The sequence below is a fragment of the Rhamphochromis sp. 'chilingali' genome (genome assembly GCF_963969265.1).
Source record: "Rhamphochromis sp. 'chilingali' genome assembly, chromosome: 20".
Lineage (NCBI taxonomy): Eukaryota > Metazoa > Chordata > Actinopteri > Cichliformes > Cichlidae > Rhamphochromis > Rhamphochromis sp. 'chilingali'.
The window spans coordinates 5103244-5120280 of NC_137947.1; the positions used below are offsets into that span (position 1 = coordinate 5103244).

Genomic DNA, 17037 nt, shown 5'->3' on the forward strand with positions numbered 1-17037 from the left:
GTCGTGAGAAAATTAATTAGACTTACTCTGAGTGACCCACACTTATCCTGGCTTTGAGTTCTGTCCTGAAGGCCTTGAGACTTGAGGTAGACTAACTTCAAGATGTAACATTAGGCTCGGGCTTGTTATTCTGCTGAGACTTGACTTCCATTCGTCCTGATTGTTTCACTGTTCCTTGGCTTTGATTTGCTTTGATCAGATATGAGGCGTGACTTGGACTTACCTTAAGACACGAATTGGACTTAATCATCTCAAAACTATGACAACACTTAACACTTGATTTGAACTGTAAATCGTCCGGAGATTTGGCTCGGGCTTGTTTTGACTTGACTTGGACACAGTAAAAACAGCTCAATACAGCTTGTACACAGCATGTAAATAAACCTGATTAATGAAGACATTATGTTACAAGATTACAGTGTGTTTTGCAAATGTGCCACACATTCCCATTTTGAGTTCAACTCTCCTGACCTTGTGCGTATGACACATCTGCTCAGGAATGAGTGTGCTGGGATGAAGTTCCCTGTATAATCTCCACCAAGCGTGATGAACCATCACTCATCATGAGTTACCTCACAAGCTCAGAGCTCGGCCGCAGGAAATTAGAGAGCATCCAGAGACGTGCGTGTCATTTCACAGTCCAAGCGTAGGAACAAGTGTGTGCGTAGTGGTTTGCTTCTGTTTGTGCGACCGTGTGCCTGTGAGCAAAGCTACTGCTGGTAAGTGGTTTCAGTATTTTGGTACACATGCATGAGTGCACTGTGGGATTTGCCGTTTGCTGTGTGCGCGTACTCTAAGTGGTCCTCCTAATCACAGTCCTTAAGGTTGTGTGATCACAGGCCTTCCCGAGCAAAGCCAACCAAAACTACTGAGTGACAGACAGACTCAGAAACACACACAAACAAACAACAGGGACATCTGCTGTGACAAACACAAAATATCAGAAACACTTTTGCTATTACTACCAAATCTTTAGAAATGTCTTCCCTCACTCTCATTTAGTCGATCTTCCTTCATGGTCACTGTCTTCACACTTGAACGCCACACAGATAAAATACATAAAAATGCACACTCGTGTGTGGGATCCTGCAGCGCCGCTCCAAACAGGCAACACTGGGACAGAGGGTGAGAGTAGGGGGCTATTGTTTGTGTGTGTCACTGAGAGTTGTCTTTACTCAGATTAGTAACTTTGAAAAGAGGCTAATTAGAGAGGTGTTGTGTCACTGCTGTTGAAAAGCGGTCAGCTGTAAGAGCCAATGACAGGCTAGAAGCATCTTGGGTGTCTTGAGGACACTTTATGATAGGGATGTGGTGCGCCGTGTGTAATGCTCTTGCTGTCATGTGGCTCAGGTCAACAATGGATGTGTACGTGGGCATGTGTGGGTGGTTGCTTCTGTGTGTGGCACACACGTAGTGTATAGACAGAATGCAGAGATTGGTTGTCCCCTGCATCAGTGTCAGAGTCATCTAAAGCTAAGTTGTATGAAAATTTGTATAAATAATTCCTTTACAGTTTGCATTCTGCAGTACTTGTCTCTCTGTTAAATGCACCATTAAAAAGGTGTACAAACTGCTAAAGAAGCCCAAAGCAACCAAATTTAGACTAGAAGGTAAAGTGCTACAAGTTATCGGCTAATGCTAGCAAGCTTAGTCAGCAAGCTGCATTTATAAAATATATGGGCACAACGCATACACAGACATATCTGCTAATTAATGCTAAGTAACATAGTAATAAAACAGTAGAATTTTAAATGTTTACACCAATAAAAATGCTCTGGGCGACATTAATATCACAAATAGAAAGCTGCAGTTAGTGGTTAGACAAAGCACACAGGCAATGTCTACACCTCCTTGCACAGCTGTCAAAGTATCAACACTCCTAACTTTAACTCTACTCTAAGCTGACTTGCTTTTGTAGCCAGGATCGAATGTCTGTTAGTGGAACTGGCAGTTCTGTCTCTACAAAACCATAGAAATACACAATTCTGGCAGCCCTTAAAATAGCAAAAGACAGCATGTCCTCCATTTCTGATTGTCAGCATTTGTTGTCATTCCACGGACTACAGGAGAATCTCAGCTTACAGGTGTTTGCAACACAGGATGAAACAAATTTTTACTTGACTTTTTATACAAAATTGTTGGCTGTAGTCATTTATCCCGTGTTGCAAAGTCTGATCTGTGTGTTGAGTACTGGATTTAACCTTTTTCACAAGTGATGAGTGCAAGAACTACATTTAGCCCTTACCTTCGTTTCCTGAGATATGTTTTGTCCATCCATCCATCCATCAGTGCTCTTCCAGTTATCCTTATCAGGGTTGCAGAGGCAGGTGGTGGGGGTTGGAGCCTGTCCCAGCTACAGTGGGCCAAGAGGCCAGACACACCCTGGACAGACCCAGCCAGTCTGTCACAGGGGTAATGCTGAGAGTCAGACAACTATTAACACTTAATGACAATTTAGAATCACCAGTTAATCTAACCCCACTAACTGCATGCCTTTGGACTGTGTGAGGACCTACGCAAACTTTTGCGTAGGTTCTTTGTGTGGAGTTGAACTCTGGACCTTCTTGCTGTGACGCAACAGCACGCCACCATGCTGTCATATGTTTTATCATTTTGTAAGATAGCTGAATGATGTCAGTGATGTAGAACACATATTTGCAACCAGCTTGAATAACATTCAGCCATCCAAATGCCTGGAATTACTATAGGGCTTTGGAGTTGATGTCACTCCGCAATGTTTTGTGGGAGCGCGACGCCATTTTCCGGGTCCACAAATCAAAACAAACACACTGTGTTGGAACGACGACCACAAGAAACATGTTTAAAAGCAGCTCAAAAGAAAACGGACGGTATAGAGACCGATTGCGTCCAGAGGCGAAGCAGCGGTACTTGAAAAAAATAGAGTGGATCGCAAATGTGGACCCATATGAAATACGGCAGTGGAGTAAAGACCCAGACGACTTACCGCCACTGTCCTACCCCGATATCTTTACGTATCTTGTTTGTGGAGTAAGCGCTTACACTGCGAACCAGTTTCGTAATTACAAGTCGCTGGAGGCGCACATCCAATTTACTAACGACTGGGTCCAAGATTTGGCTATTTTCAACCTGTGAGTACGTCGTCATTCAAACCAAGGTAAGTCAGCTGCAGTGCATCGAGTGTAACAGCCATGGTTCACCCCCTACCACAATTAATGTTATACATTTATCAATGAATCTCGTTGTCATATTATGTGTCCATAATTGTAAAGTTGATGCAAACTACCACATTGATAATCGGGCAAGCTATTACATCCATTTCATAGGCAGGCTTCCCTACAGTTGTGCGAAAGAATTAGTGAATCGTTACATAGCACGTATTTCTGCAAAGTCACTCCATTCGATGTTTGTTCGCAATTTCTATAACCTCCGAGACCACCAACGATAATATTATTAAGCTATAAAGAGTGATATGAACATATATAGAACTTACCTGAATGAAAATGTCCGGTAAGTTAAGTGATATCTGGAGATGGAAGCGAACTGGATATCAGCTCGTCTCACGGCTGCTATCCAGGCTAGACGCCTTCGTTTGGTAAGGTCCGCCATATGAGCTCCCTCATGTTGCTTCCAGGTTGGGAAAGAATAAAAAGACAAACCCTTTTTAAGCTTATTCCTGTGCCGGTCGTGCGATCGAACATTGCAGCCGACCACACAGCAAGTACGAACGATGGCTGTTGTGTGTGCCTTCGCTCCTTTTTTGCTTGCGCTTTGTTTGGACCCGGAAAATGGCGCATCAGGCCAAAGTCCTTTCCACGCCCACCCAGTGACATCACGCTCCAAAGCCCTATAGTATTATTATTTGGGTGCTTCTCTGTGTTTTTTTTTGTTGTTGTTGTTGTTCATTATGGAAATGGTCAAAATGATAAGAAAACCTCCAGAGGAGCAGCACATCAGGGTTGCAACGCTGGAATTCCCAGCTCGTGTTTTGCAGGCTGCTGAGTGTGCGTGGGGGGTCAGGGGTGAGCAGTGGGAGTGTTTGCTGTAGGGGAAGGTTTGGACTGGGTCAAAGGGTAAACCACAGGGTAAAGGGAGAGAGTTCAGCCAGTACAAGGTGTTGTTTGATGTTTGAATATGTGTGCTTTTTGGGAAGGGACGGGGGGGTGTTGGATTGACTGCGGTCAGTTTTTCACTTGTCAATCTTTTCACATTTCGTTGTGGGACTTAAGCATGAACGGGGACCTTTTGAGAACTCAGCCTCCCTGCCTGTGTTTCCTACGGAGGAACCTGGATTTAAAATGAAAGCCAAAAGGCCTCGCCGTGGGTGCAGTATGCATAACCTGTCTCTGTATACTCAATGCTCAGTCTTTACACCAGGCTATGTTTAAAAGTTCTCAATGTAATGAGACGTTATGAAGTGTTAAATTCAGTCAATTTTTAGTTTTACCAAGTCGTTCCAGTCTCGCTCCTAAAGCACTTTTTTGGAGAGGTCATTAGTTCTTGATGCGTGTAAGATTATATACTTTTCCCCTGACTGCCAAGTCTTCGAAGAATGATTAAAAAAACAAAAAAGATCTAGATGCCGCATGATATAGGACAGCTCAAGCTCCAGTACTCCAAGCTAAGCTGTTTTGGTCATGCACTTAAGACAAACAGCACATTAGTCAGCCCTGATGTTTTGGCTCATCAAGGAGCTTTCTGAAAGATAAACTTTGCAGCAGGGAATACACGTGGTATGTGTATGTGTGTTTCGGTCTGTGCGTCGCTGTCAGCAGGTCAGTGAGATAACCACTGGCCTGCTGTCAGATCCCTGCAAGTGGCTGACCTGTCACTCCAACCTGCAGGCCCCGCCCCTCCCCTATCAACACCATAGGCTGAGTGTTGAGTATTCAGGCGTCTGGATAGTATCACGCACACACACACTCACACACATGCACGCACATAATAGTGCACAGTGTTTTTATCCCGCCACCGATCAAGCGTCAAAATTTACTTTGCTTCTCTCTTCACCTCGGCCCAGATTTAACCTGGAACTTTTCACCCTCAGATATGATTTCCAAATCAGAATATAAATCAGCTCCCGTTCCAGGTCTTTATCCTCTTCAGCTGTTGTGTGCTTCTGATTAGATCCTCTTCTCCTCCCTGACGTCAGCAGGGCTGCTCCCCTCGGGTTACATTCAAACACACATGCTCACACCTGGGAAACACCCCGCACAGGCCTGCTGCGTCACAGGAAGCGCTGCAGGAATAAGTGCCTAGCTCAGGACATCAGCACTGGCTACAAATCTAATCTGCAACGAGATAATCTTTAATCTTTAACCATGGGTTTCCATCAATAAAATCCCGACTGACTGTCACGGACACCCTCGCCTCGATGTGTTTTTGATCAGATTCTGTCCTCTTCCTTGACGTCAGCGTGTCTGCTTCCCTGGCTGGCTGTTTATTTTCATGCAGATCCCAGAGTTTACATGGCTCTGATACAGCACAAAAGACAGCAGAGGAGCTTGGCACGCCTGGGGAAGGAAGCAGAGTTAAGGGAACTGTCAAATGTTTTCATACTCCTATGAAACAGATGCAAAGGCATGCTGCTAGACGTGGAGCTGTATATTCCAAGCTGCAACAAAAAGCTGTTGTAGAGTTTAATCTTAATTTAAATTAGCCAGATCCAGTTTCAGGAACATGTCACACAGAAACATCAACACTTGTGTGTCGTATTACAGTGTAGTATAAAAACACTGCAACTGAGACTGGACTTTACATCGTTGCGCATGGTTTTGGTGGAACTATGGTTTCTGCTGCCAGATGAACAATTTTCTTTTACGAGTTGATTTTCTGGAGACCCTGTCTCAGCCCACGGGTTATTTTTGCAAGCAGTTATTACGTTGATACTTTAGAGTTTGTCACCCTGGTCACCTAAAAAATAATGGAGCATACCGGTATGCTAGAAAAGGGTGTGTTTTAACCAAGATCATTATTTTCTTTCCCAACCAAGTATTTATTGTGCCAAACCTAACCAAATAGCAAGATAAACTGAAAATCATAATTGGCCGCATAAAATGTTTAAACTCCAGTGTCCTGGATAAAGGTTAGACACATTTCAACTGGGCTTATTAGTTATAATGAGAATGAAAAAGGAAGTAAGGTAACAAGATGTATCTATGTCACCTTACGACCTCCTCCCTTTGTGAGATGCTGATTGGACATCTGTATGGGTGAACAAAACATCTGACTAATATGGGAGTCTAGATTTTGTTTACTGTCTAAACTTTTAATCGTGCCCATTCCACAAATGCAACTCCATATTTTGTGACCTCAACAGCGACAGGTCCACTGCCAGCGTTCAAACAGGAAGTAAATATTTTTTCTACAGTTATTGGTCTATTACTATATCATGGTATTAATTACTATATATCTATTACTTGGTTTTCAGCTCTGAAATGGACAGTTAAAGGTGGTTCAGCAACCTTTACCATGGCCGGAGTCAGGATGACAATATTGGGGGCTCTTTGGTGTGGAATTAAGTTCATGTGAATCAGAGTTTTCACAGAATTCTGTGCCGTCTTGTGAAAACAGTTACCCCATGATTTTGTAGCTTGTAGAATCACCTTTAACAGCAATAACTTGAAATATTCATTTTCTGAGACTTTATCAGTCTCTCTCATCGTTATGGAGGATTTTAGTCCAGGTCTGGCCTTGTGACACATTGACTCTTTTCTTTTTCAGTTAGTCTTTTGTAGATTTGCTGCGGTGCCTGGCATCATTGTCCTGTTGCAATACCCAAATTGAACCAAGCTTTAGTTCTCAGACGGATGGCCTAGATTACTTTCATATAAAGCGAAACTCCTCCACAGCTGATTTATTGATTGCAAGGTGCCCAGGCCCTGTGACTACAGAACAAGCCCAAATCATTACCCCTCCACCACCGTGCTTGGCAGTTGGTATGAGGTGTTTGTGCTGGTGTGCTGTGTTTGGTTTTTTGCCAAATGTGGAGCTGTGCATTATCCAAAAGACACTGTTCCAAAAATGTTGTGGCTTGTTCAGACATACTGTCATGAACTTTGACATTTGAGCTCTTGGGTTTTTTGCAGATTCTCTGAACATTGTAGAGGTGCTCACACTTACTGATAATCAGTTAATCAAGTGCAAGTGATTCACAGCACCAGGCTGCTACTTACCCTATTACCCTACTATTTTTATGGAAAAGAGTTTTCACATGACTGCCTGTTAAAGCTTTCTTTTGCATATGACTGTCAGTCATAAAAACAACAAAAAAGCTTCCAGGGCTGACCAGACTGGTTTGAGGTTAATTTTTTCCCATCGCTGTAACCAATTCCATTTAAATTCTATTCAGTTTTATTTATACAGCACCAAATCACAACAACAGGCACTTCATATTGTAAGGTAGACCCTACAATAATATGAGGCCCTATGAGCAAGCACTTTGGTGACAGTGGGAAGGAAAAACTCCCTTTGAACAGGAAGAAACCTCTGGCAGAACCAGGCTCAGTGAGGGGCGGAGCCATCTGTCGCGACCGGTTGGGGTGAGAGAAGGAAGACAGGATAAAGACATGCTGTGGAAGAGAGCCAGAGATAGCCAGTGGTCTTAATGTGGTAAAGCAACAGAATAAACTAAACAACCAAGGTGTTCATTTTCCATTTATCACCATTTTTGTATAGGTCACCTTTTAGTGTATTATAATGATGCTACTCTATAACTTCAGAGAACTTGTGTTAACATTTCAAATAATCAAGAAAAAATGAATACCACTTTGTCCTTGTGGTAATGACACAGCTGAGGGCTTAGACACCACATTTATCATGTAGCAAAAAGAGACAATAACTGGTAATACTCACCTGTGCAGTGTCATCCAGTGTCTAACCCATTGTTATGAGTGCAGGTCATTTTACAGAACACAGCCAGCTCCAGTCATGGGAGTAAAAACCGTTAGTGTATATTTCATTACATAACCCATCTAGAGAAAAAAGCTCATGAATCAAAGATGACTTGGAAGGATACTTTTTTATGTAATCTAAATGAAACTTAAATACAGAGCATGTGTTTTTGATTTGTTACTTAAAACATTAGACATGACTGTGGGGAATGTTTATTGCTGCTGTATAAACTATGATGCAATTCAGGTATGAATAATACTTAAAAAAAAAAGCAAAATAGGTATTTTGGTGTATTTTTTTTTTTGGCTTTCAAATGCATTAATTTGTTACACCAAGTTGCTTGGATTTGATTATCTAACTAGCAACAGAAACAACATAGCCCCACCAGTGCAAACACTTTATAATTCTTTTGTCAGAATTCCTGCAAATACTCTACAGCCAAGCAAGTAGGACTGCAAGGCTGTATTGTTAACACATTTACATTATTAATATATCAAATATTTAGCAGGCGAATATTTAATGCGATCAATTTTATAGCAACAATTTAGCAAAGGTAAATGTTAGACACTAGCACAAACTTGTCCAGTTAGTTGGCATTTAAAGGTGATAGACTATGTTCAGACTTAAATATGTTTGATTTAAAGGCGTAGAGAAGTTGGGCAAGCATTATTATTAGGTTATTATAAACACATTAGCAAAGGGAATTCATCTGTACATGTTGAGGGTTGCTAATTAGCTGAAACAAATGCTACCATGTAGCAGGAAGAAGACATCACAAACAGACAGATGGCTGCCCCTCCCTGAGCCCGGTTCTGCTGGAGGGTAGTCTTGTTAAAAGGGAGTTCTTCGTTCCCGCTGTCACCAAGTGTTTGGTCATAGGGTTGTCTGATTGTTGAGCTGACTGTTATTGTGCTATATAAGTTAAGCTGAACTGAATTAAACTAAACAGCAAAATCAGGCAGAATTTCGGCCAAGAGAATGTTTGAAATGGTTATTTTTTTATGGATTAAAGTCTCTGGTGTCACATTAAAGACACACTAACCATGCATAGTGATGAAAAAATGTAGAGGCGTACGCTAACAACTGGATAGTTTAGGTGTGGACCATGTGTATTCAGTAAATAATAGACAAAGAAATAAAGTACATTTAAAAGACGAGAGGTTCATGTAGCATGGCGGATGCATGGAACCGGAAACTCAGCCATTATTTGTGCTCCATATACTTAGCCTTATTCTTCCCAGTGTCAAAACGCTGTTTCCTAAAAGTTTTGTTTGGCATGATTTAGGACATCACAAGTCATTTGTAAGTAAACCCTGGTCTAACAAGCAATTTACAGGGAGTGAGACGCAAACTTCAGACACAGAGAATGGACCGTCAGTGGCATGGGAAAGCTAGGTTATTTCTAACCAGGTAATTGAACCTTTTAATCTTTGTCAGATACAAATTATTATTCAAAGCAGAATATTTTTAACCACCGTCACATCTTCATGTCTGGAGGGGATATTTTAAGATGGAAGATGAAAGACCACAATTTCTACATCAGTATGGAAAAACGTATAAAAATCTGCTCGGCAGACTCCAGCCTTGTGCTTCCACGTTAAAGACAGACAGATGAGAAGCTGCAGGCCTATTGAAAGCATGTGGAAAATGTAGCAAGCAGTATCACCAGATCCAGGTGTACGTAGAGGCCCTGCTGTCTGCTCTGTTTACGTGTTCTTGTAAACACACTGCACAATGTTGCTGTTGTCAGCAGTTGCATTATGCAAACCATGGCTGATCTGATCACATAGCAGAGAGTTTGACCACAACTTTGACTAAACAAATGAGAATGACTCTGACGTAGCCTCTTTAACCCAGATCCGTACACAGGCTCAATCTAAAAACACACCTCTCTCCCTCTCTCTCTCTCTAACATGCACTCTCTTTCTCTTAATAAGTCTACCCACCCAACCACCCCCAGAGGTCACGTGAGTCAATCAGCCCCATGGTAGTGTTGATTGATGACCTCAGCCAGAACCAGGCTTTAACCACAGACACATACAAACTCCCATTACTCACCCCAAAGATAAGCAAATGGTCTGTAAGCCACCAATGGCTCTAAGTGCTGTACAAACACAGGTAATGCTGGCCTCATTTCAAAAGTCTTCATTACCTAACCACAGCCTCGACAAAACAAAAACATATACATAAATACATATAATAAAGATGGCAGTATGCTGGGCCCCTTTCATCTCTTGATCTAGAAGCGCAAGGTCAGATCAAATCAGTGGGTCTGTTTTCAGCAGTGTATCTGTGACGCCGTCGGCGATGACGCACCCTGACGAATAATAAGATGGACTTAAAATGAAATTTTCTGGATGTGCTGCCAAAAAGATGCGCCAGAGTTACTGAGCAGAGATGAGGAGGTTAAGAAGCCAACGTGTACTTGGGTCTGACGCAAACTGACAGTACAGTACAATACAGGTAGTGTATCGACAGTCAAGGGATGCGGGCATGATTAACATATGATGATTCAAAGCCTCTGACAAGCTCTGTCACAAGACTGGAGTCTGGAGGGAGGATTACAAGGCCAGATGTTAACAGGAGTGGAAATGGCCCTAAAAAGAGCAGTAGGAAAGAGCTCTAATCATGTATTTTGGAAGAATGGTTGTCATCTCGCTAGCAGAGCTCCATGGACGTGAAAAAACTACAATGTTGGTTTTTCCTTTAGTCAGTCAACCATACGACGAGCGAACTTAGAGTTCCAAACTTCAGTTTAGCATTGAGTGTTTGGAACATTCTCAGGATATGGAGCTGAACAAGTGGATTCATATGAAAAGTACCGTATTGTAGCGGGTGCCAGTACTGGTACTGGTGCCACTGTTGGCTTGAGAGGCTGTATACACTTGCACAGTTTCCCCCTTTAGGTACACTCATCCAGCATCGAGTGTTCATGTGGCCTCCTATTAAACAGACAAATAGAAGATATTATCTTGACTTATGGCTAGCTTTAGCATTAGACCGACCTTGCTTTGCTTTGGTAGGGCACCAGTGCTGCTGATCTCGGCACCATTGTAGAGCCGATATAAAGGACATATGCAGCATTAAACTTGTCAGCAAGTGAAACCTTAAATTTTAAGAGAAAAAATAATTTCTTTCTTTTTTTTTAACCGGTACTGCACCTTAAAATGTAGAAGAAGTGCAAGTTTTTACCTTAAAAACTTGGCCGAAAGTATCTGCTGACTTTTGAAATTCAGACAAATTATAATGATTTTGCCCAATGAGTGGGGATCAGCTGAAGAATAGATACTTGTCCCCAGCACAGTCCAAACGTCACAGGCCTATAGTCTGTCGCTACTGCGCACTCAGCAGTACTTCTCCATGCTCTTCTTGCACAACAGGCTGGAGCAGGCAGATGAAAGGAGCGTCCACACTGGGCTCTGGCTCCAGCCCCCCTCCATCCATCACAATCAACGCCAACAGTCAACCCAATTAGGCCCCCGGAACACTCAGTGCCACGGCTTGATTGTTAACACTGTGAAAACACAGAGGGAAGGAGGGTGGACGCTGGGCGATGATGGGAATTCTGAAAGCTTGGGGGGAGTTTGGGGAAAGATCGGGGAGGAGAGGGGGGAGGAAGGTCAGATAGATGGCAGCCCCATTTCCTCTCTAATGGTCTCCAAACGAGGGAATATGAGGGAATGTTACCCAGTAAAGCAGGTGACCCAGAGAAAAGGTGGGGGCAGCCACACCCACCCCTGAACCCTCGTTTGACTTGGAACATACACACATCTGCATAGAAGCCATTAAAAAGAAAGACATGAAGGGTCATGCAGGAGTATAATTATGCATGCAAGGACTGTAGAAAGCACACTCAAGGGAAAGACATAAATAAAAATTATGAGCAGAAGTACGCCTCGGAGAGCTTGTTCTTGAACATAAGAGTGCGTGTAAGACAAACACAATGACTTCTATAGCGTCATTTCCAGCAATCCCATAACTCTCACCCACCACAACCGCTGATTTGTTTCAGTTCTCTCATCGAAAAGCCATTAAGCGCTATAGTGCACTTGGCTGTGCTAGTCAGTTTAATCAGCTTTCCCTGTTCGGTGGAAGTTACAGGAAACGGCAGAAAGGAACACCTGGACTGGGTTACACCATTCAGGAATCCATGAATAAAGCATTTAGAAACAACTAGCTACTTTGGAAATGTGACTTACAAAATCGGGTGGCACCGTTAACTGCATCCTTAAGGCCAAAACAGCCTTAATAATGGGAAATATGCCTGTTTTGAAATAAACAGGAATTATCCTTTATTGGATGGTGAGTTAGCTAATAAGATCATGTTGTGCATTGGGAGCTAGGAAACATATGGAGAATCAAAACAAAGTCAATACTGGTAACTTTATTTGCAAATGTATAAGAAGGACTTTTAATAAGATCAAGAACTGGGGCTCCATTGAATGAATGAATGAAAACATTTTTCTATTTGCAGTTTTCATTGTGTTTTTGGTAGAAGGGATTAATACAACAGACATAGCCCCATTATTAGGTTTCAGTTGTATTAAGAACCACTTGATGGTCTACAAGTTTCTGTAGTGTTTGACTACACCTCTAACGTGTCATTACCATTGGAAAACATGCCATTATGAGACTGTATCATGTTGTAAATCCTTAAGTAGCCAATCGTCATGCATTAGCAGAATGTTAACATTTTCTGGACAAAATGAGCTTCCCTAAACAAAGAAAAGATAAAAATGTATTTGTATTTCTGTTTTGAAATGCAACTGTTACAGCAATTTTGAAAGACAATAAAATATAAAACATTAAAATGCGAGCTTTAAGTCAAGACACAAGATGCAAATAACTGTTTTTGCTCTTTGGCTCTAGCTACTTTTAGCTGCTTCCAGTGTGGTTGATTTTTACACCTGATGTCCATCCTGATGAGCCTTCAAAGGGATTTATGTTGGTCTCTGGATCAATTTTGACTCTTTAGCTTTGATATTAGTCTCGTGGGACAAAATAAGTTAGCTGATGTTCGAGTGAGCTGCAGTTACAGCATTTTGTTGGGAAGATGGGTGTGATGTTCAAAACAAATCTAGGCCTTCATATTAATTTTTAACACTCATTTCTTTGAATTACATTTAAATTCAAGAAATTTCCTTCTAAAAATAAACAAATTTCTAAAGTAAGAAATGTAGAAATCTAGTTAATCCACCTTAATTACCTTGTTAAATGTCAAGATTACAAAATAATGTAGCGTTTTAAAAATGATCATCTTTTATCTTTGCCTTAGCTTATAGGACGTGTTTATTACACCGGCCAGGTGACGAGGACTGTGGTCTTACCTTCCACATGTGGAGGGCTTGAGGAGGTAAACTCTTAGTTTCATTTCATCGTTTCATCGTTTCATCAAACATTTCATGTTTGAGTGATTTATTCGTGCTGACCTAGAAATGTATACTAACATAAAATATCTCAATCACGTTTTAATTACTGTGTATAATCAGATATGCTATTGTTACGGTTGCTGAAACATAATAAGTGTGACTTCACGATGGAATCGTCATCAGTCCTGCTATAAAACCCACATTTCCAGAGCATTCATGTGCCTTTAAGTCAGTAACTGCAGAAATAGTCCAGACAAACATTTGTGTTGCTTAAAGTTGAGTACGAATGATTATCTGTGACAGACTGGTTACCTGTGCAGGTTTATACCCAGTGTAAACCCCTGTGCTAATGAAATGTGCTAATGTGCTAATGGTAACTGCCTTCTAAACTGAGTTTTTCTTGCAGTAGCAGTTTGCATGGTGTCCAGTCTGCCCTGAGTCTAACAGGAGAAGATGAAGAAAGCAGAAGTTAAAGAACAGGTATGCTAGTTACTCTGACTGCAAGCAGAGGTTAACATATGATAACAACACAATCACCGGACGTGATCATCAAATCTCCGACATTGTAAACGGGGGAACTTCAGATCATCTGTGAATCATTTCTGTGAACGAAAGCTTGTTCTGCTCATAGGTTCACATGGCTGAAGTCTATCTCAGCTATCACAGGGAGAGAGGCGAGGTCCACCCGAACAGGCCATCAGTCTTTCACAACAGATGGAAAACCACATTCTCAAGTCTACACCATTGTGTTTTTAGGCGTATCCTAACAAGTGTCTCATGGGATTGTGAGAGGGCACAAAACTCCTCAGAAAGACCCCTGCTGACATTTGACATTTGAACCCAGAGCCTTCTCGCTGCATGGAAAGAGTGGCAATTTCAGGGTCTAATCCTGCATTTTGTTTATTTATTTTTGCATCTACAGAGCAGCTGCATTAACACACTCACCTGGAGTGTCAGTTATCAGCCTTCTAACCTAAGCTTTGTCAGCTGGTTCAATCAGTGACACAAAAGTCTGACACATTATGACTTAAACTGGTTTTCACCCTGTTACTGTCAGGTATGATCTCTTCTCTTTCTTGGAAAAATAAACCAACCTAAACACACACAGTTGAATGCCACTTTTTTTGTCAATTACCCTGTACGGCCGTATGGATTCTGATGAAATGGAGTGTATGAGTTGTGACACACTGCTCTCTGGTTAGCTCATTGACTGAGTCAAGGTCTGTTTCGAGCCATTTTTCTCCAGCGTCCTTGCTGTATGTGCCAAACTCTAAGCAAAGCCTGCTGTTCTTACCATTTCTGGTAACACAATCCCACTTCATTTGGGTTAATAAGTGAAACCAACTGGGCTCTGTCTCTTTTTCCTCTTTGTGTGAGTGTGGGTTGGTAGGAGCTGGGAAATCGTGCACACACTTCAATAAAACTGTATTTTTAGATATCTGGTGCGTCGTTATTGTATTTGTCATTTACGCATGTGTAAATGACAAGTCTTAAAAGAATCTTATCAGGTTGAATTTCAGTGGACACACTGAAGGCTTTACAGTAAACTCTGTTAGTAGTATCGCCCTGGATGTTTTGATTCGTCCTTGCATGTGTGCTGGTGCATATGTAACTGTGGTTATTAAGTAATAAATGCCAACCAGATGTCCTATTTTTAGCAGAGCCAGTAAGGCTCACTCGTTCTCTCACAGTGAGGCCAGTGTTTGTTTCAGGACCGGAAGTGGGTGGTAGTGATTTGGTTTGTGTTTAACTTAAATCCATTTCTCTCTGTCACACACACACACACACACACCCTCCACAGCTCCTTTTAGAGCTGTTTTTGTCCCTGAAAAGGGATCTTAGGAGACAGGGGAGGCCTCCTTGTTGAAAGGGATGATGTGACAGATGAGAGAACCTGTTCGGTGAAACGGAGAATGGATGTGCGGGCGTAGCTTATGCCCCTATCCTCTATACAATGCAGCATAACCAACCCCAGCCCTGCCCATATCCATAGACAGCCGTGTCTGATGGGCCTGACAACAACAGAAAAGGTGCAGAATTGCCATTGTGAGGGGGGGATTTTCCATGCCTTCACACTCCCCGTGCATGAGCCGGAGGCCTGTGCACATGTGCCTTCAGAAAACTTGTGAGAAAGCCTGCATGTGTCTGCACTTATGATTTAATGTATGATTTGATATACTACAACAGCATATACAAACCACATGTATAGATAACTGCTATGCAGTTGTGGGGAAACCCCTCACCCCCTCACACACACACACACACACACACACACACACACACACACACACACACACAGCATGTGTTGCCTGCACAGAGAAAGCCACACTAAGGGGTTAAAGAGGGATCAAAATTTTCTGTTGGAAAAAGAAGAGGGTGTAATAAAATGATTTCCCCAGGAGACTCTCCTGAGCTTTCCTCTGCTATCTATCTCTATATGTGTCCCTGAATTCCTCAACATTCCTAAGGATCAGTGTTAGGAAGCACAGTGTCCTGCCAACTGCGGGTAGATTTAATGCGTCTGCCACTCACTGTTGCAAAACCTTTGCACAGAGACGTGGTTATAGCACTTCCTTTCTCTCAAAGGCACGTCATCAGGATCCTCAGGTTCATGTAATCTGAATGTATCTATAAGCTTTTTTGTCAGTTTGTGTAAAATATACGTGTGCCGAAAACTGAAGCCAAAAGCCTGGTGGAGAGCGCCGCGGCCTAATGAAGCCAAGGATGGTGCCCATGCGGGAAACAAGGCTTCCACACCTGAGAGGTGAATCCGTGCAAACGAAAAAGTGAATGGTGCAGTAATTACTGGTTGGGATTCGGATAATTGAGGTGGAACAATTTGCGGTAAAACCACCAGCAGGCTGATTTCGTCTGGCAGGGGGAAGGGGGGCTCGACATGCACTCGAAGAGGGGAAATCCACCCTGTAAATGCAAGTGCGTGCTACAGCAAGCACTCCAACCAACTTGTACTGAACCAGCTGTGCTTCAGTCCAGATGTGCAAATGTGGCAAAATGCAAAATTTGAAACAAAGGTTGTAGTTTGGTCTGAATTTGCATGGAATAAAGAAATACAGTTGCATCACTGATAATGGATCAAAGCTAAACTTAATATAAGAGTAAAATTATTTCACCTGGGAGACTGGGTAGGGTTATGATGGCTAAATGTAAACCCTTAACAGATTGTGCTGCACCAACTGGACCTCACATACAAACAGTTGTTTTTCTCACTGATGCAAAGTTATTTTTGGAGAGAAAAAAATAGTTTTGGATGCTTCTCTGGGGTTCTGAGAAAATTTGAAAATATTCTAGGAAATCCTTAAAACATATTCCAAAACACTGTAATCTGACTCTTGTACAACACTTTTGTAAATTTTTTTGAATTTGAACAAAACAGCAGGCACTAGTAGTACACACACTTACTCCCTGACCCATAACACAGTACCTCTGTTAAATAGCTCAGTTAATAAGGATGTTTACAGTGATTGGAACATCTGATGCCTCAGTGCAAGAAGAGGACCCTGAGCTGTCCCCTCTGTCCCCAGGTGTCCAGCTCTCTGTGGTCAGCATGGCAAGCCTCACTGCTTATTAAATATAGTTCCAAAAATGACATGATACTAACGTGCACCTGTGCAGCTTTCTAAATCTGTGTAGCATGAATCTGCATTAAATTCACAAACACATTCTGGAGCTAATTTAAATGAAAATGTAGTTTCCAGTTGCTGGAAACATTCAAAAGTCTCCTTTAAATTTGAAGATTATGGTTTCTTTTCAAAAATGTGTTTAAGAAAAGTGTATT

At 42.0% G+C, this 17037-nt stretch overlaps 1 protein-coding gene across 3 annotated transcripts in view; it reads right to left on the bottom strand.

The window, feature by feature from the left end:
- LOC308388872 (uncharacterized protein) overlaps positions 1-3734 on the bottom strand; it is a 109834-nt gene extending 106100 nt beyond the window's left edge. For all 3 annotated transcript variants that reach the window (XR_013970189.1, XR_013970190.1, XM_080869829.1), the window contains exons 1-2: positions 3473-3734; positions 2246-2401 (exon numbers count right to left, since the gene is read on the bottom strand). Coding sequence is in view for 1 of the 3 variants with exons in the window: in XM_080869829.1 (XP_080725955.1) it covers positions 2246-2401; positions 3473-3588 (272 nt within the window). In the remaining 2 variants the exon portion in view is untranslated. The remainder of the gene's footprint in view (positions 1-2245; positions 2402-3472) is intronic.
- Positions 3735-17037: the final 13303 nt, after the last annotated feature.